This window comes from Bos grunniens, chromosome X (genome assembly GCF_055505025.1).
Source record: "Bos grunniens cultivar Pamir isolate PY7600 chromosome X, Bosgru_T2T1.0, whole genome shotgun sequence".
NCBI lineage: Eukaryota > Metazoa > Chordata > Mammalia > Artiodactyla > Bovidae > Bos > Bos grunniens.
In genome coordinates, this window is record NC_141194.1 from 140,695,180 (window position 1) to 140,720,395 (window position 25,216).

General features: G+C 38.8%; 1 protein-coding gene across 16 annotated transcripts in view; it reads right to left on the minus strand.

Annotated features, from left to right (window-relative positions):
* LOC147341495 (uncharacterized) overlaps positions 1–25,216 on the minus strand; it is a 786,153-nt gene that overhangs the window by 399,232 nt on the left and 361,705 nt on the right. For 10 of the 16 annotated variants that reach the window (XR_015158816.1, XR_015158814.1, XR_015158807.1 and 7 more), the window contains one exon: positions 3,526–3,661. The exons of the other annotated variants lie outside the window; for them this stretch is intronic. Coding sequence is in view for 4 of the 10 variants with exons in the window: in XM_086387337.1 (XP_086243463.1) it covers positions 3,587–3,661 (75 nt within the window). In the remaining 6 variants the exon portion in view is untranslated. The remainder of the gene's footprint in view (positions 1–3,525; positions 3,662–25,216) is intronic. 16 annotated transcript variants of the gene reach the window in all.

Consider the following 25,216-nt stretch of genomic DNA (forward strand, 5'->3'; position numbering starts at 1 on the left):
GGCACTAGGCCTCCTGCTTATTTCTGCTTAGATTTCCACATCTCTCTACACAGCTCCATTGTACAAGACCCAAGTCTCCCTCATAATGGCCCACATCCATCTGCAGAAACACTCATGCAATGCTTGCTCTGACCATCGCTGGACATATAGACCAATCTGGAGCCAGGAGACAGGTGAAGGGGGAGAATTTATTTTGTACTCTATGTACACCATGTCCTTTGGGTTTTCTTGTACTGAGTATACGTATTATCAAAATTCATGAATAAAGTATTTTAAAAAGCAAACTACAGACTGGTAGAAAATATTTGCAATTCATGTATCAGCCAAATGATTTTTATCTGGAATATATAAAGAACTCTTATAGGTAGAATGACAAACAATAGAAAAATGAGCAGTATATATGAAAACATACTTCATAAAGAAGATATATAAATGCCCAATAAACACAATGAATGTTCAACCTCATTAATCATTATGGGAATATAAACTAAAACCATGATAACACCAAATACTCCCTCCCTCAAAAAAAAACTTATGTCCAAAACTTGTGTATACATGATCATGGTAGCTTTATTCATTATTCATAAAAACTAGAAATATCCCAGAGGTATATGAATGGGTGAATGGATAAATGAAATGCAATACTACTCAGTAATACACCAGAATGAGTACTGATACCAACAGCAATAAACCTCAAGATCATTAATTACACTGAGTAAAATGAGCCTGACAAAAAAAGAACAGATCATAAGATTAAATTAGAACTTCAAAAAGGCAAACTAATCTATAATGATAAAAAGGAGATCAATACTGAGGGCAAGGGTAAAGAGAAAGATGAATTGTAAAGACATACAAAGGAACTCTTTGAGGTAATAGAAACATTCAGTGTCCTTATTTCATAGGTATATAAATATGCCAAAACTCATCACATTGTACCCTTTAAATAAATACAGTTCACTTTATGTAAATTACTGCTCAATAACTTTTTTCTTGAAAAAAAGAAACAAAAAATCCTCTTTCAGTAAATAAAAGCTAGTGGCTAATCTGAATTGTGAAAGAAATTTGCTATGTATTAAATATATTTTCTAATAAATTATCACAAATTCCCCCTCATAAAGCTGAAAAAATGGGTAGGTTTTGCCCCAACTTTTTTTAAATGTGAGGAAATTAAGCTTTGAGGAAGAAAGTTATCTCAATGTACACAAAGTAAGTAGGCTGAGATGTGGTGTGAATTCACTTCACAATGATCCTTAATTTAAATAGGCCTTTATGGAAATCAATCTTGAATATTCATTGGAAGGACTGATGCCGAAGCTGAAGCTCCAAAGCTTTGACCACCTGATGCGAAGAGCTGACCCATTAGAAAAGACCCTGATGCTGGGAAAGATTGAAAGTAGGAGAAGGGGACGACAGAGGATGAGATGGTTGGATGGCATCACCGACTCAATGGACAAGAGTTTGAACAAGCTCTGGGAGATGGTGAAGGACAGGGAAGCCTGGTGTGCTGCAGTTCATGGGGTCACAAAGAGTCAGACACGACTGAGCAACTGAATACCACCACCAAACCAATGGACAGAAAGAGTATTTCCCATCATAATTCTAATTTTTACCTATGCAAATTCCACCCTCATCACAATCTGAACAAATCCATATTTGTTTGAATACCAGGTCCTCAGGTCTATTCTGCTTGGTTGAAATACACTCTTCTTCATCTCCAGTGGTTTCAGATGTCTAAATTGACAGATTTGATAGATACATTCTGTAAGTCTTTAGTGACTGATAATATATACACTGTCCTGGTGAAGAAAAGTTCTTTTCCTATATATTGTATTTCAAAGAGCAAAATGCAATATATTGTGCATTATAAAATACTATTTTTGTAAATTAAATATGTGTAAAAATTTATTAAGCAACCCAGATGTCCATCAATGGACAAATGGATTTTTTTAATGTGGTACATATATTCAGCAGAATATTATTCAAACTTAAAGAAAGAAAATCCTGTCACAACATGAACTTTGAAATGTCATTCTAAGTGAAATACACCAGTCACAAAGAGACAAATACAGTATGATTCTACATATATGAGGTATCTTAAGGAGTCTACTTAGAAATAGAAAACAGAATGGTGGTTACCAGGGGCTAGGACAAGGGGGCAGTCAGACACGACTGAGCGACTTCACTTTCACTTTTCACTTTTCACTTTCATGCACTGGAGAAGGAAATGGCAACCCACTCCAGTGTTCTTGCCTGGAGAATCCCAGGGACAGGGGAGCCTGGTGGGCTGCTGTCTATGGGGTCACAGAGTCGGACACGACTGAAGTGATTTAGCAGCAGCAGCAGCAGGACAAGGGGGCAGTGGCAAGGGGTAATTATTGTTTAATGGGTATAAAGTTGCAGTTTTGCAAAATGAAAATGTTCTAGAGATTGGTGGCACAACAATGTTAACACAACAGAACTATATAAACTTAGAAATGATTAGATTACAAAATTTTATGTTGTGTTTTTTAGCTAAATAAAAAGTAGTGTTTAAAAATTAATGTTTAAATTAAAAATTAAGAATTAGGAACACGCTTCATCAAGAAAGTTATATCCATAGGTAGTACCTCTTGCTTACACCAACCACGAGGCCTTCTACTTACTGAATAATTTTAACAATCTGTATTTTGAAAGATGTATGTCATTGAGATCTTCAAATTCAAAGCATGGAGTTGTACATGACTTTCACATAATTCGGAAACTCTCCTCCATATTTTTAGTTATATTCCCATTTTCATTTCTAATTTTATGGCATTCCTCACTTTCAGATTTACTAGCCTAGGATTTTGTCCCTCATATTTTTTTTCAAGAAAAAGTATTTGCATTTGCATGTAGTTTCAATGGATTTTTCTTTTCTAGTTCATTAATATCTCCTTATAGTCCTATTAAGTTCTTCCTCAGGTTTTCCCTTATGTTTATGATGTTCTAGCTTTGGAAGTAGAATGCTTAATAAAAGAAATTTTGTAGAACTATGAATTATTAATTTCCTTCTCATTAAAGCTTGTCAATACCTCTTAGATTTGGACACATAATTCTCATTATTGTGATTTCTCTAAATATTCTGATGCTGTGGCTTCTGTTTCTTTCTCAAACCAAGAAGTTTTTTGCAAAAGGTTTCCACTTGTCCATCTATCATTAATTACAAATATTACTGAATGTTGTACTATCTTTGATTTTGGGAATTGGGGTTTACATTGTAGTTAGTATGTGATTACATTTTTAATGTCCCATGGGTAAAGAATTTTTTCATAAATTGATTACTTCAACTTTATTAATTAATCAGACCCTCTATATTGTTATTTACATTTTGCCTTTTTATCCTTCATAGAAAAAAAGATACATATTCTGTCCCCCTTTACAACTGGCATTCTGTAAGTTTCTCCTTGTATCTGGCAGTATTAAATTATTACATTTGAATGGATTTTACTTTGTACATTAGGGTTCATCAATGTTACACTCTTACTATATATACATTGTAGTCCTTACCAGTACTGTGAAACTGAACCGAGATGATGAAATCTTCTGTCATTGCTGTCCAGTGTTCTGATTATTGAGCATTTGGACACATGTGGCTGCTGAGCATTTGAAATGTGCCTAGTAGCTCAGTTGGTAAAGAATCCGCCTGCAATGCAAGAGACCCCAGTTCAGTTCGTGGGTCCAGAAGATCCCCTGGAGAACGGTTAGGCTACCCACTCCAGTATTCTTGGGCTTCCCTCGTGGCTCAGCTGGTAAAGAATCCATCTGCCATGTGGGAGACCTGGTTCTATCCGTGGGTTGGGAAGATCCCCTGGAGAAGGGAAAGGCTACCTACTCCAGTATTCTGGCCTGGAGAATTCCATGGACCATACAGTTCATGGGGTCACAAAGAGTCGGACACAACTGAGCAACTTTCACTAGTACTATTGAGGAACTGAACTTTTTAAATTTAATCTTAATTATATTAAATGTAAAGCCACACAGCCACATTGTAGCTACCTTATTAAAGAAATGTTAAATTCATAATAAATTACCAGCCTCATCTTATGAATATAGTTGCTTTAGGTTCCACCTTATTAATTATATGTCTTCTATCTGGATTTGCTGAGATATAGATAGATATTTCTTCTACATTGTGTCTTTTATAAAATACAGAAACTATAGGTGAACACTGTTTCTGAACTCCATCTGAGAATCTTTGTCCTATAATAGAAATGTTTCATTCACATTTAATAGCATCACTTGGTTTTACTTCTGCTGTTGTATTTGAATTATGCTTTCTTCCTATCTCCTTTTTTAATATGGATTTTCTTTTTTTTTCTGCTTTAGCAATTTGGAAGTATACTTTCTGATTTTAATTCTGTAAGAGGTTATGCTTAAAACTAAAATAATTTGAATCTATAATTCTCCTTGAAATAGTACCTAGTCATTCCTTCTGTGCCTTCCTATCGCATGCCCATTTCTTCCAGGTAACAGTGGCATAGTGTGAGATTTTAGACGAGTTTTGTATTTTCAATGTTTAAAATGTTATCTGTCCTTTCAAGAATTATTAATGATTTGTGCATTCTGTTTTTTATAATCTTACCTAAAAAATTTTTAGAATAATTCTATGTTTAAATGGAGTCATTGTATGCATGAACCTTTTTATAAACCTAATCCACACTCTTAAAGTCTTTATTTTTCAGTTTTCAGTTGCTTTGAATTCTATTTTGAGTTGCCCACCTCCTTTTCCAAAGATTCTGCAGAGGGTGTATTTTCCAAGCTCTTACATTTCTGAAGGTATCTTTATGTTGCACTGTCAGGGTAGAGAACTTCTTGGGTAAAATATTTTTATATCAAAAATGTAAGTATCACTCCATTGTCTTATCACATTTAATATTATGTGAAAGTCTATTTATCCCATTTTTTTACTTAGAGGTGAGCCATTTTTTTGTTGTTCTTTTTTTTTTTTTTTTTTTTTTTGAGTGGGTTCCTATAGATTTTTTTCTTTCATCTTAAAATTCAGGACATTCACCAGGATTATTTAGATGTCAGTCACATCTTATTAGTTTGGTACCTGGTGATACCTTTTGATCTGCAGATTCAGCCATTTCTTTATTTCAGAGATGTTTTCTTCTGTAATTGTTTCTATTGCATTTATCCTTTATCTTCAGATATATAGATTAGCCACATGTTGTTTCTCCATTCTCTAGTCCATTATTCTTATCCCTTGTTCTTGTTCTCAGCATTAATTGCTGATTTTATTTCCCACATCTACAAACCAGATCCCTATTATTTCTGGTTTATTTTTTTACATTCTAGTTTTTTTATTGATGGTTGACTATTTTTGGTACACAAAAATAGTGATTTCATATAGTTTAAACTAATACAAGAACAGTTACTGCAGTGCCAATGGTATGGCAACTAAAAATACATTGAATTAATATAGAAATGATCAAACAGACCGTGGTACAACACATTCATATCATGAACTACTGTCATTAAGAGAATTGGGTAAAATTCAGCAAGTCCATTAGTACTGATTAATAAACAAAAGATACAGAAAATGTATAACATACTAATCAGTATTATAAAATAATGACCAAACTTCTGTGTGTGTGTCTGTGTTTGTCTGAATTATGTGAAATTAATCTAGAGAAATGTACAGAAAGATATATGTCAGGCTGTTAACTTTGGTCATCTTGGGCAAGTATAACAAGAAGAGGCAGTAAGGACAAGCCCTTCAAAAGACATCCTTAAACAACAAAGAAAGCATTAGAGTATGACGCCATTTACGAAAAGTAACATGTATATGTATATACACATAATGAGCCACACAAAAGGATGATCATTCTAAGACAGTTATCTTAGGGGGGTAGGATTTTAAATGCTTTTTTCTTCTGTTTTCCTCCATCCCAACACACACACACACACACACACACACACATTATTTAGAAAACATAAATATAACACTCACACTTCCAAATACCCACAGCATAAGCTAGTTTCCAACAATACTGGCAAAGAAACCTTTTCTCCACTTCCTCTATTTAGTGAAACTTCTCCACCCATGGCCAGACTCAGACCAGCCTCCTTCACAATATGACAGTCTCTACATCAGAGTCCTGGTACCTTCCCTTTTAGTTTTGGCTCTTCCAAATTACAGGGAGATTGTGAGGTCCAGGAATTTTTCAGTTTATTGAGAAGCTGGGATTCTCTTGCTGAGTGGAGAGTTAGATGACATTTTCCAATGTTTTTCTTTGTTGTTTTCCAATTTGATCCACACCTGCACTCTGTCTTGACTATTCCCTCCTTTTTCACACTTCAGGATAAGACAGGTTTTCTGTGCTTTTAAAATTTCCTCAGTCCTTCCAGAATATCGCTATTTCTTAAACTCCCTATTTATTTCTAAGCTTCATGTATTTTAAGTCCACCTTACCTTTCTAGAATCGCAGCCTCCATTTTACCTTTCTAGGCAGTAATTCTAGTGATTCTTGCTACAAGGAAGTTTAATACTCCATTTCACAGGGTCTGAGGTAACCAACCAATCTCAACCCCTTGAGATTGCCATGGCCCTTGGACCACATTTAAACTAGTACCAAAGCTTTAAAAGCCTTTACTCATCTTTAATAGAGGCCCCCTGTGCCCTCAGCATTACATCTTCCCACCCCATCAATATTTTATGGAATCTAAATTAAAGACTGTTTTCAAACTCTTAATTGTAAAGCATTACTTTCAATTTTCATAATGACTAAGACCAAATTTAGCTTCTGGCATTGCTTAGGCTCTCCCTAGTTAGAGAGAGGCAAGGGCTGTTTAAACCTATAATCGTAGTCTCAGTCCACACTCTATAATTTTCTGGAATGATGGCTCTGACAAGAAAATGCCTGGAAAGACACCAACCTCTGGGTCTCACAACTCTGCAAAGGACACTTGTTGACAGACTTCAACAAAAGGTCTGTAATGAGTAGACACTGAGGCAGGTTTCCAAATGAATCAGACACCCTCCTGTTTGGCCTATGCCTTTTCAAATGAGGGCTGAGAGCTTCTGTATAATATGTAACCTTCACCTTTTGCCTCACTGGTATTGGTCCCCCAATCACAGAGCATCAAGCAGGCATTAAACACTGCCCCAATTCAACTGCACCTGTGCAGTAGAGACCTGCTGCCTACTGGGTTCCAGCACAAGAGCACTATACTGAGAAGCCTTCTGAAAGTGAACCAAATAGACTATAACTAGCTGAGATCCATTTGAACCATTTCAAACCAAATCACAGGCAGTACTGACTAATTTGTGGCTCAGCAGAAATTAGGCAGCAGCTACACAGGATGAATAAAGAGTTAATGTGAGGAATACTATAAAGAAAGAGAATGAACAGGGAAGCCCTAAAAACTTCTTCTTCACCCACCACCAAATAAAAATCTGTTCCTCACATTTCTGCAGAGTCTTAAAATTGCCATCATAGGAATTACTCTGTTAGGTTGAAAGCATTGAATGTCTTTGTTAAATTTAACAGAGAAACCAAGAAAAGATACCTCAAACCATTATAAAATACATCATAGGGCCCTTAATTTGTTTGACATATTAAGCAGTTTCCTAGAAAAACCTAATAATATCTCATATCTATAAAAAGCCTTAAAAACTACTCATTGTAACATTCTGTACTCATACCACTCAGATGACACAAGGCGGGGGGGCAGGGGGGGATCTATTACTGTCTTTGTTATTTGGTAAGGATTGAGACCTAAAGAGGTAAGGTGACTCCATCCAGCTAGCAACTGACACCTGAAATAAGAGTGGGTCAAAGGACTATGAAAATTTCAGAGAGAAGGAATTTGGGAAGACCCTGAACACTAGGGGGCAGGCTAGGGTGGGGCCCCCTGGTAACACTGAGTAACCTCAGAACAATGAAGACCAAAGCTTTGGCTGACAGAGCAGGGGAGGTGACTGGGTAGCATGGTTCTGTCCATGGCATTACAGTATGCACATCATCATTCAAGGATCTTTCAAAAAACACAGCATATCGTTAGATCCGCCAATATCCAAAAATAAAGTAACACAGATCTACTCTACTGAGAATGAAACGATCTGGAGTCTGGCGCCAGGTTCTACTAATTACTAGCTGCATGACAATTTGTGCATTTTCCTATCTATTTCTTTGAACACAGGCAAAAGAAGAGGAGCCATAAAGAATTTAAAGGACCACAGGATTTGGGACAAGAAGACTGAGGTTCCTTTCAACACTTAACATTCCCTATATGCCATGTACTAATCTAATCTCTAGGGAATACAGAGGAGACCATGACAGACAAAAGCCCTGTTCATATCAAACGTACATTCTAATGGCAGAGAAGACAGATAATAACCAAACAAATAAGCAAACAATCTGAAAGACATCTGCAAATGATATGGGCTATGCAGAAAATGGATTTTGAGACTGACTGCAAAAACCTGGGGCAAGTGACTTCTCTGCACCTCCACCCCATCTCATTTTTAAAAGAATGCTAATGACTTATGCCTCACCTACTCCAAGGACTTGCTGTAAGGATGAAATGAAAGTAGGGGTTGGAGAGCTCACTGTACAATGCAACTTCTTTATATAACCTTTACCAGGGAGGAAGAAAGATCCTGACCACTTTACTGCTGAAAGCAAGCAAAGAAACTGAGTGGGCCAGAGATTCAGTTGTTTCTAAAGAGAAGGTATAAACGGGCATGTTCATTAACAAGGTATAAAAGAAGACCAGTACCTAAGGCTGATTCATGTTGATGTTTGACAGAAAACAACAAAATTCTGTAAAGCAATTATCTTTCAATTAAAAAATAAATTAAAAAAAAAAGGAGACCAGTCAACATAGACCACAGTGTTCTACTAGGTGGGTAAATAGAACTGAGAGTTAGAAGAAAATGAATTGAGACCCAAGCTAAATCAGAGAAAGTTCTCCTTTCATATATTTGGTTTTTATTGCTGGAACTGATAGGGCATGCAAAAGTGAAAATTGATCCAGTTATCAGTGATTGACCTCAAAGCCTCCAACTACAATAAAGGCCAAAGTACTCTTGATTCTTTAAAGCAAATTCTTATCATGCAGACACTCACACTGAGTGTTTTCTACCACAGCTGGAGGCAGAGAACTGAGCCTGGATAAGAGGAGGCACAGACTAGAGTGTCTAGATGGAGGGGCACATCATTAGCACATGTTTTGTTAACCCACAGTTGAAGCATGCTAGGTGCCAAATGGAGAGACAGAACACGAAAAACAAACCTCAGGCCTACGCAACTAAGACAGTGCTGGCCAGCAGCTTAGCAACGTGCTAGAAGACCAGCTATTTAAGTCTTGCTTCTCTCACATCTATAAGTAACCCTGCTAGAACAGTGGTTCTTCACCTTGGCTGGACTTTAAAATCTTTAAAAGAAGCTAATACCTACACCCGCTCTCAGAGGTTTGGATTTAATTAGTCTACGGCATGACCTAGGCACTGTTACTCTTTTCAGCTGCCCAGGGGCTTCTGATGTACAGCCAGGTTGGAAGTGTGTCTGCAACTGATTTGAACGGTCCCCTCAAAGTCTGATTTGAACAACATCTCTTACTACGTATGTTCTTTCAGCACTTCCACTTGCTGCTGCTGCTGCTGCTAAGTCGCTTCAGTCGTCTCTGACTCTGTGGGACCCCATGACGGCAGCCCATCAGGCTCCACTGTCCCTGGGATTTTCCAGGCAAGAACACTGGAGCGGGTTGCCATTTCCTTCTCCAATGCATGAAAGTGAAAAGTGAAAATGAAGTCGCTCAGTCGTGTCTGACTCTTTGCGACCCCATGGACTGCAGCCTACCAGGCTCCTCCGTCCATGGGATTTTCCAAGCAAGAGTACTGGAGTGGGGTGCCATTGCCTTCTGGTACCCAATAGACCACAAGGGAAAGGAGAGAAAAAAGAGGGCATTCACATTTACCCATCCAAAGTCCCATGACCTCTCTCAGCTCCCTGTGACATGGCCCCTACCCCATCATATGCCTCTCTTATTAGAATGTGCATCCCATGCGTCACAGATCACTAGCAGGTGAACACGGCATTTCTCCACCCAAAGCCAGAGTGTTGTTTTGCTGTCCCTATCTCTCAACCTGTGCTGACAGGCATCCTACCTGTACTTTCCAATTTACTGTTCACTGAATTGTTCCCATCCCCACTGAATGCAGTTGTTACCTTGGAGATGAGACAAGAGGGCAAAGGGAAAAGGTGGGAAGAGAAGGAAAGAATATGACCAAAGAAAGAGGGAGAGAGAAAGGAAAATGAAGGTAGAAAAATGAGTCGTTCCCATCCCAAAACACAAGGAAAGCCATCAGAAATAAAGAACTTTTAGAGCTGTAAAAGACCTTAGAAATCACCTAATCTGATTTCTCAAAGAGTGGACCTTAAACCATACAGATTCCCTTTGAGTTATTTCTTAACCTGATGATTCCTGGCCCTAATCTAAACTTACTGACTCAAAAGATAAAAACTAGACAATGACCTCAAATCTGAATTTTTAAACACTCCTTTGCATAATTCTTCTACACCTTAGAGTTTGAGAACTCCTAATCTACATTCCAGAGAAGGCAATGGCACCCCACTCCAGTACTCTTGTCTGGAAAATCCATGGACAGAGGAGCCTGGTAGGCTGCAGTCCATGGGGTCGCGAAGAGTCAGATACGACTGAGCAACTTCACTTTCACTTTTTACTTTCATGCATTGGAGAAGGAAATGGCAACCCGCTCCAGTGTTCTTGCCTGGAGAATCCCAGGGGTGGGGAAGCCTGGTGGGCTGCCGTCTACGGGGTTGCACAGAGTGGGACACGACTGAAGTGATTTAGCAGCAGCAGCAATCTACATTCTCTCCTTTTAAAAAAAAGGAGACTAAGGCTCAGAGAAAAGAAGGGATTTGCTTAAGATATGCCTAAATCTAATTAGTTGCTGAGATGGGACCTGAACCTAGGTTTCCAACTCACAGTCTAGTGCTACTTCTACTATCCCCTGCAGGTGTTACCACTGCTGCCAGTGCCAAAACATATGAACACCAAGATGCATTCTGCTTGGTCCAGAAAAAGTCTCTATCCAGTATTAAACTTCCTTAGACATCCTATAAGTCTTTGCCAAAACACATACCTAATTAAAAACAACAGCAGAAACAATGGCCCCTATCCACTCCCCCCCCTAAAAAAAAGCCCTTTATATGAGGCAGAAATGAGTGGTAATGTTGCAAAGCATTTCCCTTCTCAGGACTATTTACATAATCAACTAAATTCCCCAAAGTCGCAATATCCCAACCACCCAAGTCATGACTCAAACATGACAGAAATGCAGGCATCAAATGAACCACAGGTGAGAAGTGTGAGGGGCAAAAAGTTATTTCTCTCAATTCCTATTATGCATAAAGCCTGTCCTGACTAGCAACAATTTTAGAGAAAGCTAGTTTTAAATACAGCAATATTTTTGTTATTATCTTCTGGGGAATCTCTGGGTCAAATATCTAACATCTTCAGCAGAAGTACTCTGAATTACTCACTGGTCGCTCAGAAGGAGCTTTTTCATTACCTTTCCTGAAGGGGCCACCTGATACTGAGAAGGTATTTCTATCTAGATTTATGGCTCTTGAACTCAGTTGATCCATCCAGCAGATTATAATTTTATATTATACAAGACTGGATACCTTAGGGCCCTGTTGGCCCAGACTTTCTAACTGGCATCTGCTGAGACTGACATTCCGTTACCTGCTGGAGCACATGTATCTGAATAACCTTCATGCACTGACATAAACTAGGAATCAAGGACTGGCTGTGGCATTTGGATACATTAAAAACATGTGGGGCTTGGGATTTGGTTCAGAGACCATAGCAAATAATCAGAAGATTCAGAAGCACGTGACTCCACCCCTACCCAATATCTGAACAATGCAGTGAAACATTCCAACAACCTAGGGAAACGCACAATTTTGTAACCATCCGAAAGATTAAAAGCATTAAACAAATCAGTCATGTAATTGTGAATCCAATTGTACCTCTAAGTGCTCCATAACTATATAAACATTAGAACATTTTGTTATGATTGAAATTTGAAACAAAAATAAACTATGAATATCACAGCATGGAAAAGTCTTTCACCATGGCAGAATGTACACCCCAAACGTGTTTAGGGGAGTAAACCTCTGTTCAAAGGTGAAATGTCCTCTAGCTAGCAAAGAGGCATTTATTGGGAGCTTACTATATGAAGAAATAAAAAGTCTGGGCCCCTAGCCTAGAGCTATTTATAAAATAATTTAGAAGATATAATATACAAAATGAAATTACAGGAAAGAAAGCAAACAGCCTAATAGATAGCCTGCCCTACAGGCAATAAACAACTGTCCGTGACAAGATTACCAGATTATCTGCCTTGTCTGAGCATGGACAAGTGAGTCATTCTCTCTTCTGTTTTCTGTCCCCTTACCATCTTCTCTCCTTCCTCTGCTCCCCTCACCACTTCCCCCTATTCCCCTGCCCTCCCCACTCCACCCCTGCTTCCTCTCCCTGGACACACACAGACACACACAGAGAGACAAACAGACACACACACACACACCAAGAATGCAATCCAACACAGCAAAGACTGAAACCGGTTATTTTGACAAATTATGTTTTGATACCATACTCATTTTCTAAACATTTCCATGGTGTTTCTAAGAGACTATATGATACAGTTTGTGAAATCCTGGGACCATTCCCACATTGACTGAAATTTCTGATATTAGTAAAACTTTAAGGCAATGATCACCTCTTATTTGAGGTCAAGGGACATAATTAAATCTGTATAAGGAGAGGGTATGATATTATAATCTATTGAAAAAAATTCATGTGGTAGTGATGAAGAACATGAGCTCTAGAATATGGCTGCCTGAGTTGACAAGTCCAATGAGTTCTTATCACTTCTTGTCTGTGAAGATTTCTTTAAATCCACTGCAGGCAAACTTTTTTCCCCATCACTACTTCACAAAACTGCTCTTGCTAAGGTCAAGTATGATCTCTATGTTACTAAATCCAATGGCAAATTGTCAGTCCTCACCTTATTTGAATTTTAGTAGTAATTACCATTATCTCTCTCCAACTTGAAGTAGTCTCTGTCTGAACTTCAGGTCAGCACAATCTCCTGGTCTTCCTCTTACCTTCTTAGTTTCCAACTTTGGCTCTCTTTCTCTTCCCAGTCTCTATATACTTGAATGTCCAAAGGTTTAGCTTAGAAATTTCTTTTCTCCTTCTGTACTCACTCTTGCTCATCTCCTTCAGTTTCGTTGCATCTAATCATTGAGCTCTCTCAAATTTGTAATTCCAGCTAGCGCACCTCCCCTGAACTCCATACACACACACACACACGTAGCCATTTCCATAATACCTCCCACTTGGCTGTCTGAGAGGCCTCTAAAACCTAACACATCCAAAACCAAACTCCAGTTCTTCCCTCTTAAACTTGCTCCTCCCACCATATCTTCCATCTGAGTTGTTTGTAACTCCTTTCCAATCACTTAGGCCAAAAACTCCGTTGTCATTTTTAATTCCTATTTTTCTCACAGCCCAATCCATTTGGTCAGCAAATCCCACTGGCCTACCTTAATAATATTTCCAAAATTCAACCACTTCTCAAGTCCTCTACTGCATCATCGTGGTCTAAGTCACCATCCTCTTACATGAATTATTTATAATGTCCTCCTAACATCTTCCTTCATTTGTTTCTCACTGTTTCCTACAGTTTGTTTTGAACATAGCAGCTGGGGATCCTATTAAAATGTAAGTCAGATTATATGCCTCCTCAGCTCAAAACCCTCCAATGACTTTCTCACTCAAGAGTAAAAGCTAAATCTTGACAAGGCCTACCAAGAGCCTTTCTCGCCTCACTGTTTTCCTTCTGACCTTATATCCTACTACGCTGCACCTAACTCACTCTACCCTAAGTATGCTGGCCTCCTTGCTCTTCCATGAATGAACTAAGCAAGACTCCACCTCAGTTTTGTGCTTTATGTTCACTCTACCTGGAAAATGCTGACCCCACGTATCTACATGGATCCCTCCCTCAACTCCTTTAAGGTTTTGCACAAATCTAATTATCAGTGAGGCCTAAGCTAGCCCTATTTAATACTGTAACTGCACACTCCATCCTAGCCTGTGATATACCTTCCCTCAATTATTTTCCTCCAACATATTATAAATTTGACTTTTCTGTTTATTGTCTATCTCCAGAAATACACACCAGAATATAAGCTAAATTAGTATGAACTACCATCTGCTTTGTTCACTGTCATATCCCCAGCACCGAGAATTATTCCTGGAATTTAAATAGTGATGAACAAATAAATGATCTCAGGTAAGTTAAATTAAACGGTCTGTGTCAAATTTGACTCATTTGCAAAGTGCAGAGACCACTGCTACTTATCTCATAAAGTTGCACTGAAGATTAAATGAGTAAATACATGTAAGGTCTTTGGCAAACTACCTCAACAAGCATTCAATATTTGCAGCTATTTGTTACTATGGGGCTTCCCTGGTGGCTTAGTAGTAAAGAACCCACCTGCAAATGCAGGAGTCGTGGGTTCAATCTCTGGGTCATGAAGATCCCCCTGGAGAAGGAATGCAAACCACCTCAGTATTCTTGCCTGGGAAACCCCATGGACACAGAAGCCTGGGGGGCTACAGTCCACGGGATCACAAAGAGTTGGACATGATTTAGTGACTTAGTTAAAGAACCCACCTGCAAATGCAGGAGTCGTGGGTTCAATCTCTGGGTCATGAAGATCCCCCTGGAGAAGGAACGCAAACCACTTCAGTATTCTTGCCTGGGAAACCCCATGGACACAGAAGCCTGGGGGGCTACAGTCCACGGGGTCACAAAGAGTTGGACATGATTTAGCGACTGAGTATGCATACACATTGTTACAGTGATTCACTAAGAGGATACAAATATATACAGGAAAGGAAGGAGAAATGATATGGGTCAGGAACTTTGAAATCCAGGCCCCTAATGTCTAATGAGGGTAAGTGGGGTAGGAAGGAGAACATAAAACACCTCAGTCTTCACTGGAGACTTTAGGGAATGTATGAGATTTGCACAAAAGAAAGTACATGTGATAATATGTGATATATGATATGATACTGTGTTAAGGTAACCATGAGCCTGTCTATGGACCCACTTTTCCATTCAGGTTGTAGCAGCAAAAAGTTGTTGATTAAGTACCCTGGATGTTCCTATGACTGAGCCTACACCCAGGAAATAGGCAAAGGGCTTTCTTTAGCTCTTTATAAGTTGCCAAAGAAATGTCACGTTTTATTTTCCAAGTAGAAATGGAGGAAATTCCTATAAGGAAAAGAAGCATAAATTTCAACTAAGAAGAAGTTATTAGAGGCCAGAAGTAGTAAAATTTTAAGAATTTAGAAACATGTAGTGATAGCTTTTATGAGGCATTCTGCCTTCCTTAAGTTCAGGGTTTATATACAGCCTTAAATTAAGCTTTGCAGATTTTGACAGTGCTAGTTCAGAGCTTGGATATTTTCTTACTGCCTTATTATGCTGGGAAAGGGGCCATGGGCAGTTTTCTTTCAGCACCTGAAAACATTTCTGTAAAAAATTCATCAACCATTAATTTGTTTCAATGACATATTTAGCTTTTCACTTCTAAGGCTGCAGCTGCTGCCATGTTGTGAAGAAAACATGTTGAGGTGATTTTCCTCTGCCTGCTAAAGAGCAAGCATGGTCTGACCTAACCCCTGAGACACTTCCACACAATTTTAAAAGGAGCAGAATACTCAGAAAGAATACACAATGGAAAAGACATAGACACACCACCAAAGTCCCCTCTCAAGGGAGAGGGTCTGATCACCAAGTAAGTAACCAGGACAAGTAGGGGTGTGAAATGAGGTTGAGGGGAAACTAGAATTGACAGTGGAGGAGGCAGACATTGAGAATCAGTTGCAGCCATGAGATCATCCACCTTTGGGGGAGCTGGAATTTTCTCCATTAACCTTCCTTTTCTAAGTTCTCTCCAGAAAGAGAGGTCTATAGAATCCTGGGAAATCTGTAGCTGAAACACATTAGAAGAATTGAATCTAAGCCAACAGGGGGGGCAAACACTACAATACACTGCTCCTATGGAGTACCTATTGTTTCAGTAGCTGGAGCAACCTTGGCAGACATCCTTCAGCTTTTAGGCCTTTCAGAGATTACCTCAACCAGAGAAAATCGTCTTGCCCAAAGTCATGATCCTTCTTGGGGCAGCCATATCCAATGACTGATTGATGAGCTTCCCTCTAGCTCAGTCGGTAAAGAATCTGCCTGCAGTGCAGGAGGCCCAGATTCGATTCCTGGATGGGGAAGACCCCCTGGAGAAGGAAGTGGCAACCCACTCCAGTACTCTTGCCTGAAGAATCCCATGGACAAAGGAGCCTGGCAGTCTACAGTCCATGGGGTTGCAAGAGTTGGACACGACACAGCAACTAAACCACCATAATGGCCAGGCCTTTTTGAACCAAGTAAGGAAAATGCTGAAGGACATTTTTTAGCTCCAGATTTCCCTAGCTAAGTATTAGCTAAGGCTGCTGTTGAGCCTGTAGCTCAGATTCTCTGGCTATCCATTCCTGCTTCTTTCCTTTCCCTTCCATACACATTGATCCCAAGGGAACTCCTCAATAAATATCCTATAACATATATGCCATCTCAGAGTTGCCTCCTAGGGAACCTAACAAATGAAAACACAGGCAATGATGTCAGAAATGTTCAGTATATTCTAGTTCATTAAACACTGATTCAATATTCATTGAGGACTTTTTCTAGGTATTAGGGATAGATCATTGAAAAAGTTCCTGCTGTTATGGAGCCTGTATTTTAGTGAGGGGTAGCAAGCAATGGACAAATTAGCAAATGAATAATATATCAAATAATGATAAATATTATGAGAAAAAATGATAAAGGAGCAAGTGAGAAACTAAAGGTATGGTTAATATAGATTGCGTAGTCACAAATGTCCTCAATAAGAAAGTGACATACAAGACACTCTAACATATAAACATATTACAGAAAGAGCATTCCAAGCGGTTGGAACCATAAATGCAAAGGTCTTACTGTGCAAAGGAACTAGGCATGTTCTTGAAATTGAAAGAAGGTCCATGTGACTGGAGTAAGAGGAAAGTAGTAAGAGATGAAGGTGAAGAGGTAGCCAGGGGCCAGATTATGGTAAGTATTCTGGGTTTCATTCTATGTATATTTGAAAGTTATCAGAGTATATAAAACAAGACATGAGATTATCTGGTTTATTTTTTTATATGGCTTTTTTTAATTTTTTTATAATTTTTATAATTTGGCTCTAGCTACTGTGAAGAAAAAAATTAAAAGGAAAATAAAAATGAGAAAATCAATTAGAAGGCTACAGTGGAAGTCCAGGGTTAGAGAGAATGGTGGCTTGAATTGGGTAGCAAGAATGGATATGAAGAAAGGTGTGGAGATCGTAGATATATTTTAGAACTACTGCATGCAAGCTTGCTGATGAATTGGATATAAAGGATAAGGGAGAGAGCCCTTAGAGAAGATTCTGATTTTGAATTGAAACATCAAATTATAGCTCACTGGGCTTCCCCCCCACCCACTCAAGTACTATGCTGAGTTCTCAAGAGGTCAAATTGATGAATCATGTGAGGGCCCCAAATTCAAAGAGCTGAGAGACAGGATATAGGATATTATATACACACATACACATACACACACACACATGTAAACAGAAACATATATACACATATATATGACTGTAAAGTGAGTTAGGAAGTAGGACATGCCAAAGAAATACACATTTTTTATTGTCCTCTACTTGCTTCATGCATATTATTAACCTTGTTCCTCAGTCTGACACGTATGTGTTCTTGCTATGAAGCTATGCAATTATTTGGTACTAAAGAGACACATGGCTTCCCTGGTATCTCAGATGGTAAAGAATCTGCCTCCAATACAGGAGACCAAGGTTCAATCCCTGGGTCAGGAACACTCCATAGAGAAGGGAATGGCAACCCACTCCAGTATTCTTGCCTGCAGAATTCCATGGACAGAGGAGCCTGACAGGCTACAGTCTATGGGGTCGCAAAGAGTCAGACACAACTGAGCGACTAACACACACACAAAAAAGATACACATTAGTTGCTGGATTAACCAGCAACTGTCTCCAGGATATTTATGAATGCCTTATTCTTTAAAAAAAATTGAAGCAAATAACTATTTTACATTTGCCATGAAATGGTTTAAGAATCTCAGTGCCAAATTTGTGTTCTGTCTAAAAGTGGGGTAAATGAATTATTTTGTCTCGATCAACCAATGAGCATCTATTCAGAAAAAGAATAAGGCACTAGTTCAGTTTATTATGGACCATAGCAAAGACTAGCTCTTCCCCAATATCCTTTCCCTACTTCCTGCTTAGAAATATAACTTCTAGTTTTTAGGGGTAGACATGGCCATCACAAAGACTGTATTTTCCAAATCCCTTGAATGGCCATATGACAAAGTTCTGTCCATAGGATGAGAATAAAAATGCCCTCCCAACACCTTCTCATTCCAAATGACCACAAAGTGTCCATCCTATCTACCGTTAGAACATCACTTTTGAACTATAAGGTAGAAGTAAAGTCCTGGACCTGATGGATTCATAGGTGAATTCTATCCAACATTTATAAAAGATTTATCACCAATGTTTCTCAAACTTTCAAAAATGAACTCAAGAGAAAGGAATACTTCATAACACATTCTATTAGGCCAGTTCAGTCACTCAGTCGTGTCTGACTCTTTGAAACCCCATAGACTGTAGCACACCAGGGTTCCCTGTCCATCACTAACTCCCAGAGCTTGCTCAAACTCATGTCCATTGAGTCAATATAAAGACAGATAAAAACATCACAGGGAAAAAAAATCACAGACCCATATACCAAATATAGATTCAAAACTCCCCAGCAAAAGATTAGTAAATTGAACCAAACAGCATATTAAAAGGATTATTCACCATAACCAAGTGAAACTTATACCAGTAATGCAAGAGTGTTTCAATAAAAGAAAAACAGTGTAATAACTCACATTAATAGAATAAAGAGGAAAAAAACACAGATCATCTAAATTAAAGCAGAAAAGGCATCTGACAGAATACAGCACCATTTCATGATACAAACTCTCAGAAAACAAGAATATTTTACTGCAAGAAAAAAGTTTGGGTTTAAATACTGGTTCTGCCACTAAATGTATGCAGTTGAGCAAGTCATTCAATCTTTTAGCACCTCTTATAAAAGTATTGAGGCAGTTAAGCTCTCAAAACTTCATGTGGTGCATGTAAGGAACTTTGCAAAATATCTGGAACAGAACAACTCCTCAATAAAAGTTAAATATTATTATTGGGGCTTCCCTGGTGGCTCAGACAGTAAAGAATCTGCCTATAATGTGGGACACCCGGGCTCAATCCCTGGGTCAGGAAATCCCCTGGAGAAGGGCATGGCTACCCACTGCAGTATTCTTGCCTGAAGAATTCCATGGACAGAGAAGCCTAACGGGTTACAGTCCATGGGATCACAAAAAGTTGGACACAACTGAGGGATTAACATACACATCGCTTCCCTGCTGGCTCAGTGGTAAACAATCTGCCTGGAATGCAGGAGACATAAGAGACATGGGTTCAATCCCTGGGTCGGAAGATCCCCTGGAGGAGGATGTGGCAACCCACTTCAGTATTCTTCCCTGGGAAATCCCAAAGACAGAGGAGCCTGGTGGGCTACCATGCAGGGGGTCGCAAAATACGCAAAGATGACTTAGCAACTAAACAATAACAACAAGCTTGGCTTGAAGAAGCCAAGAAAGATTGAAGGCAAAAGGAGATAGGGGAGGCAGAGGATGAGATGGTTAGATAGCATCACCAACCAAATGGACATGAATTTGAGCGAAGTACAGGAGATAGAGGAGGACAGAGGAGCCTGGCATGCTATAGTCTACGTGGTCACAAAGTGTAGGACATGACTTAGTGACTGAACAACAACAACATATTATTACTGTAAAGGAATATAATTTCTTATGGTAAGAAATAATGCATTCCTAACTACAAAGTTCAGCAAATGAATGCTAAGCACAGATCCTTCTACAAAATACTATACAGCAGGGATTAGTAAAGTTTTCCCATAAAAAGCCATAGAGTAACCAAATATACTAAGCTGTGCAGGCCATACAGTCTCTGTTTCAACTACTTGACTCTGCTGTTATAGCACAAAAATTGCCATAGAGAACACCTAACCAAATGAGTGTGACTGTGTACAATAAAACTTTATTCACAAAAACAGGTGATGGCCAGACTTGGCCTACAGACTGTAGTCTGCTGACTCAGTCAGTGCTAGACAGTTGGCTTGAATAAACTATAAACTACTAGCACATATGGATAAATTCAGGCATACTTTTTTTTTTCTTCTGAATGGACTGTTTTGAAGAACACTGAATCTCTGCTTCCTTAAAACAAACAGTTAACTCTGACTACAGAATTGATTGATTGCAGGTGGTCCTACAATGGTGGAGGAGTAGGACAGGGAGACCACTTTCTCCCCACAAATTCACTGAAGGATCATTTGAACACTGAGAAAATTCCACAAAACAACTTCTTAACGCTGGCAGAGGACACCAGGCACCCAGAAAGGCAGCCCATTGTCTTCAAAAGGAGATGTTTTATCATCAGTGCAGTATGGATGGAGAAGTCTTGAGGCTACTGTAAGAATAAGACTGAAACCAGAGGCAGGAGGCTTAAATCCAAAACTTGAGAATACCAGAAAACTCCTGACTCCAGGGAACATTAATCGACAAGAGTTCATCCAAAAGCCTCCACACCTACACTGAAAACAAGCTCCACCCAAGAGCCAACAAGTTCCAGAGCAAGACATACCACGCTAATTCTCCAGCAATGCAGGAACATAGCCCTGAACATTAATATACAGGTTGCCTAAAGTCACACCAAACCCAAAGACACATCAAAACTCACTACTGGACACTTCATTGCACTCCAGAAAGAAGAGGTCCAGCTCCACCCACCAGAACACCAACACAAGCTTCCCTAGCCTGGAAACCTTGACAAGCCACTCGTCCAACCCCACCCACAGGGAGGAACCGTCACAATAAAGAGGAACCACAAACTGCCAAAACACAGAAAGGCCACCCCAAACACAGTAATCTAAACAAAATGAAAAGGCAGAGAAATATTCAGCAAGAAAAGGAACATGATAAATGCCCACCAAACCAAACAAAAGAGGAGGAAATAGGGAGTCGACCTGAAAAATAATTCAGAATACTGATAGTAAAAATGATCCCAAATCTTGAAAACAAAATGGAGTTACAGATACATAGTCTGGAGACAAGGACTGAGAAGATGCAAGAAATGCTTAATAAGGACCTAGAAGAAATAAAAAAGAGTCAATCAATAATGAATAATGCAATAGCTGAGATCAAAAGTACTCTGGAGGGAACCAACAGTAGAATAACTGAGGCAGAAAATAGGATAAGTGAGGTGGAAGATAGAATGGTGGAAATAAATGAAGAAGAGAGGGGAAAAAGAATTAAAAGAAATGAGGACAACCTCAGAGACCTCTGGGAAAATGTCAAACACCCCAACATTCGAATCATAGAAGTCCCAGAAGAAGACAAAAAGATATGCCACGAGAAAATACCTGAGGAGATAATAGTTGAAAACTTCCCTAAAACGGGGAAGGAAATAGCTACCCAAGTCCAAGAAACACAGAGAGTCCCAAATAGGATAAACCCAAGGTGAAACACCCCAAGACACATATTAATCAAATTAAAGAAGATCAAACACAAAGAACAAATGTTAAAAGCAGCAAAGGAAAAGCAACAAATAATACACAAGGGGATCTCCATTAGGATAACTGCCAATCATTCAATAGAAACTCTTCAGGCCAGAAGGGAATGGCAGGACATACTTAAAGTGATGAAAGAGAAAAACCTACAACCCAGATTACTATACCCAGCAAGGATCTCATTCAGATATGAAGGAGAAATCAAAAGCTTTACAGATAAGCAAAAGCTGAGAGAATTCAGCACCACCAAACCAGCTCTCCAACAAATGTTAAAGGATCTTCTCTAGACAGGAAACACAGAAAAGGTGTATAAACTCGAACCCAAAACAACAAAGTAAATGGCAATGGGATCATACTTATCAATAATTACCTTAAATGTAAATGGGTTGAATGCCCCAACCAAAAGACAAAGACTGGCTGAATGGATACAAAAACAAGACCCCTATATATGCTGCCTACAAGAGACTACCTCAAAACAAGGGACACATACAGACTGAAAGTGAAGGGATGGAAAAAGACATTTCATGCAAATGGAGACCAAAAGAAAGCAGGAGTAGCAATACTCATATCAGATAAAATAGACTTTGAAATAAAGGCCATGAAAAGAGACAAAGAAGGACACTACATAATGATCAAAGGGTCAATGCAAGAAGGATCGAAGGATCATAATGATCATAATGATCAAAGGATCAATGCAAGAAGATATAACAATTATAAATATGTATGCACTCAACATAGGAGCACCACAATATGTAAGACAAATGCTAACAAGTATGAAAGGGGAAATTAAAAATAACACAATGCTGCTGCTGCTGCTAAGTCCCTTCAGTCATGTCTGACTCTGTGCGACCCCATAGACGGCAGCCCACTAGGCTCCTCTGTCCCTGGGATTCTCCAGGCAAGAACACTCGAGTGGGTTGCCATTTCCTTCTCCAATGCATGAAAGTGAAAAGTGAAAGGGAAGTCACTCAGTCATGCCCGACTCTTAGCGACCCCATGGACTGTAGCCTACCAGGCTCCTCTGTCCATGGGATTTTCCAGGCAAGAGTACTGGAGTGGGGTGCCACTGCCTTCTCCGAATAACACAATAGTGGGAGACTTTAATACTCAACTCATACCTATGGATAGATCAACTAAACAGAAAATTAGCAAGGAAACACAAACTTTAAATGATACAATGGACCAGTTAGACCTAACTGATATCTATAGGACATTTCACCCCAAAACAATGAATTCCACCTTTTTCTCAAGTGCACACGAAACCTTCTTCAGGACAGATCACATCCTGGGCCATAAACCTAGCCTTGGTAAATTCAAAAAACCTGAAATCATTCCATGCATCTTTTCTGATCACAACGTGGTAAGATAAGATGTCAACTACAGGAAAAAACTATTAAAAATACAAACATATGGAGGCTAAACAATATGCTTCTGAATAATCAGCAAATCACAGAAGAAATCAAAAAAGAAATCAAAATATGCATAGAAACAAATGAAAATGAAAACACAACAACCCAAAACCTATGGGACTCAGTAAAAGCAGTGGTAAGGGGAAGGTTCATAGCAATACAAGGTTACCTCAAGAAACAAGAGAAAAGTCAAATATCATGGACACCATATCTTTGACAAAGGAGGCAAAAATAAACAATGGAGAAAAGACAATCTCTATAACAAGTGGTGCTGGGAAAACTGGCCAACCACTTGTAAAAGAATGAAACTAGAACACTTTCTAACACCATACACAAAAATAAACTCAAAATGCATTAAAGATCTAACTGTAAGACCAGAAACTTTACAACTCCTAGAGGAGAATATAGGCAAAACACTCTCCGACATAAACCACAGCAGGATCCTCTATGACCCACCTCCCAGAATAGTGGAAATAAAAGCAAAAATAAACAAATGGGACCTAATTAAAATTAAAAGTTTCTGCACAACAAAGGAAACTCTAAGCAAGGTGAAAAGACAGCCTTCCGAATGGGAGAAAATAATAGTAAATGAAGAAACTGACAAAGAATTAATCTCAAAAATATACAGGCAGCTCATGCAGCTCAATTCCAGAAAAATAAACGACCCAATCAAAAAATGGGCCAAAGAACTAAACAGACATTTCTCCAAAGAAGACATACAGATGGCTAACAAACACATGAAAAGATGCTCAACATCACTCATTATCAGAGAAATGCAAATCGAAACCACAGTGAGGTACCATCTCACGCAGGTCAGAATGGCTGATATTCAAAAGTCTACAAACAATAAATGCTGGAAAGGGTGCGGAGAAAAAGAAAGCCTCTTACACTGTTGGTGGGAATGCAAGGTAATACAGCCACTATGGAGAACAGTGTGGAGATTCCTTAAAACACTGGAAATAGAACTGCCATACGACTGAGCAATCCCACTGCTGGGCATACACACCAAGGAAACCAGAATTGCAAGAGATATGTGTACCCCAATGTTCATCACAGCTCTGTTTACAATAGCCAGGACATGGAAGCAACCTAGATGCCCATCAGCAGACGAATGGATAAGAAAGCTGTGGTACATATACACAATGGAATATTACTCAGCCATTAAAAAGAATACATTTGAATCAGTTCTAATGAGGTGAATGAAACTGGATCCTATTATGCAGAGTGAAGTCAGAAAGAAAAACAGCAATACAGTATACTAACGCATTTATATGAAATTTAGAAAGATGGCAATGATGACCCTATATGCGAGACTGCAAAAGAGACACAGATATAAAGAACAGTCTTTTGGACTTTGTGGCAGAAGTCAAGGGTGGGATGATTTGAGAGGGTAGCGTTGAAACGTGTATATTATCATATGTGAAGCAGATCGCTGGTCCAGGTTCAATGCATGAGACAGGGTGCTCAGGGCTGGTGCACTGGGATGACCCTGAGGGATGGGATGGGGAGGGAGGTTCTGGATGGGGAACACATGTGCGCCCATGGCTGATTCATGTCTATGTATGGCAAAAACCACTACAATATTGTAAAGTAATTAGCCTCCAATTAAATAAATTAATTTAAAAAAAGAATTTACTGATTGCTTTTTTCTTTGCTAAACACATTAACTGATGCTAATGCTGTACCAGATGTTTGAAACCTAAATGTAGATACCCTTTGTGACATTTTAGTTGGTTCTTCCTATCAATTAAAATAATACTTTCCTCATTCACTATACTGCTATGAAAATTATCATCTACAAAATGCTTCAAAGTTATAAGGGTTAAGTATCATTATATAGTTATACATCCAAAATTCCTTTATTAACTATGCAATTTTTCTCATTACACGGGTGAAATACAGTACATTTAATCTTAGTTATCTTTCATTCCATCAGTGAGTTCATATTTAATACAGTT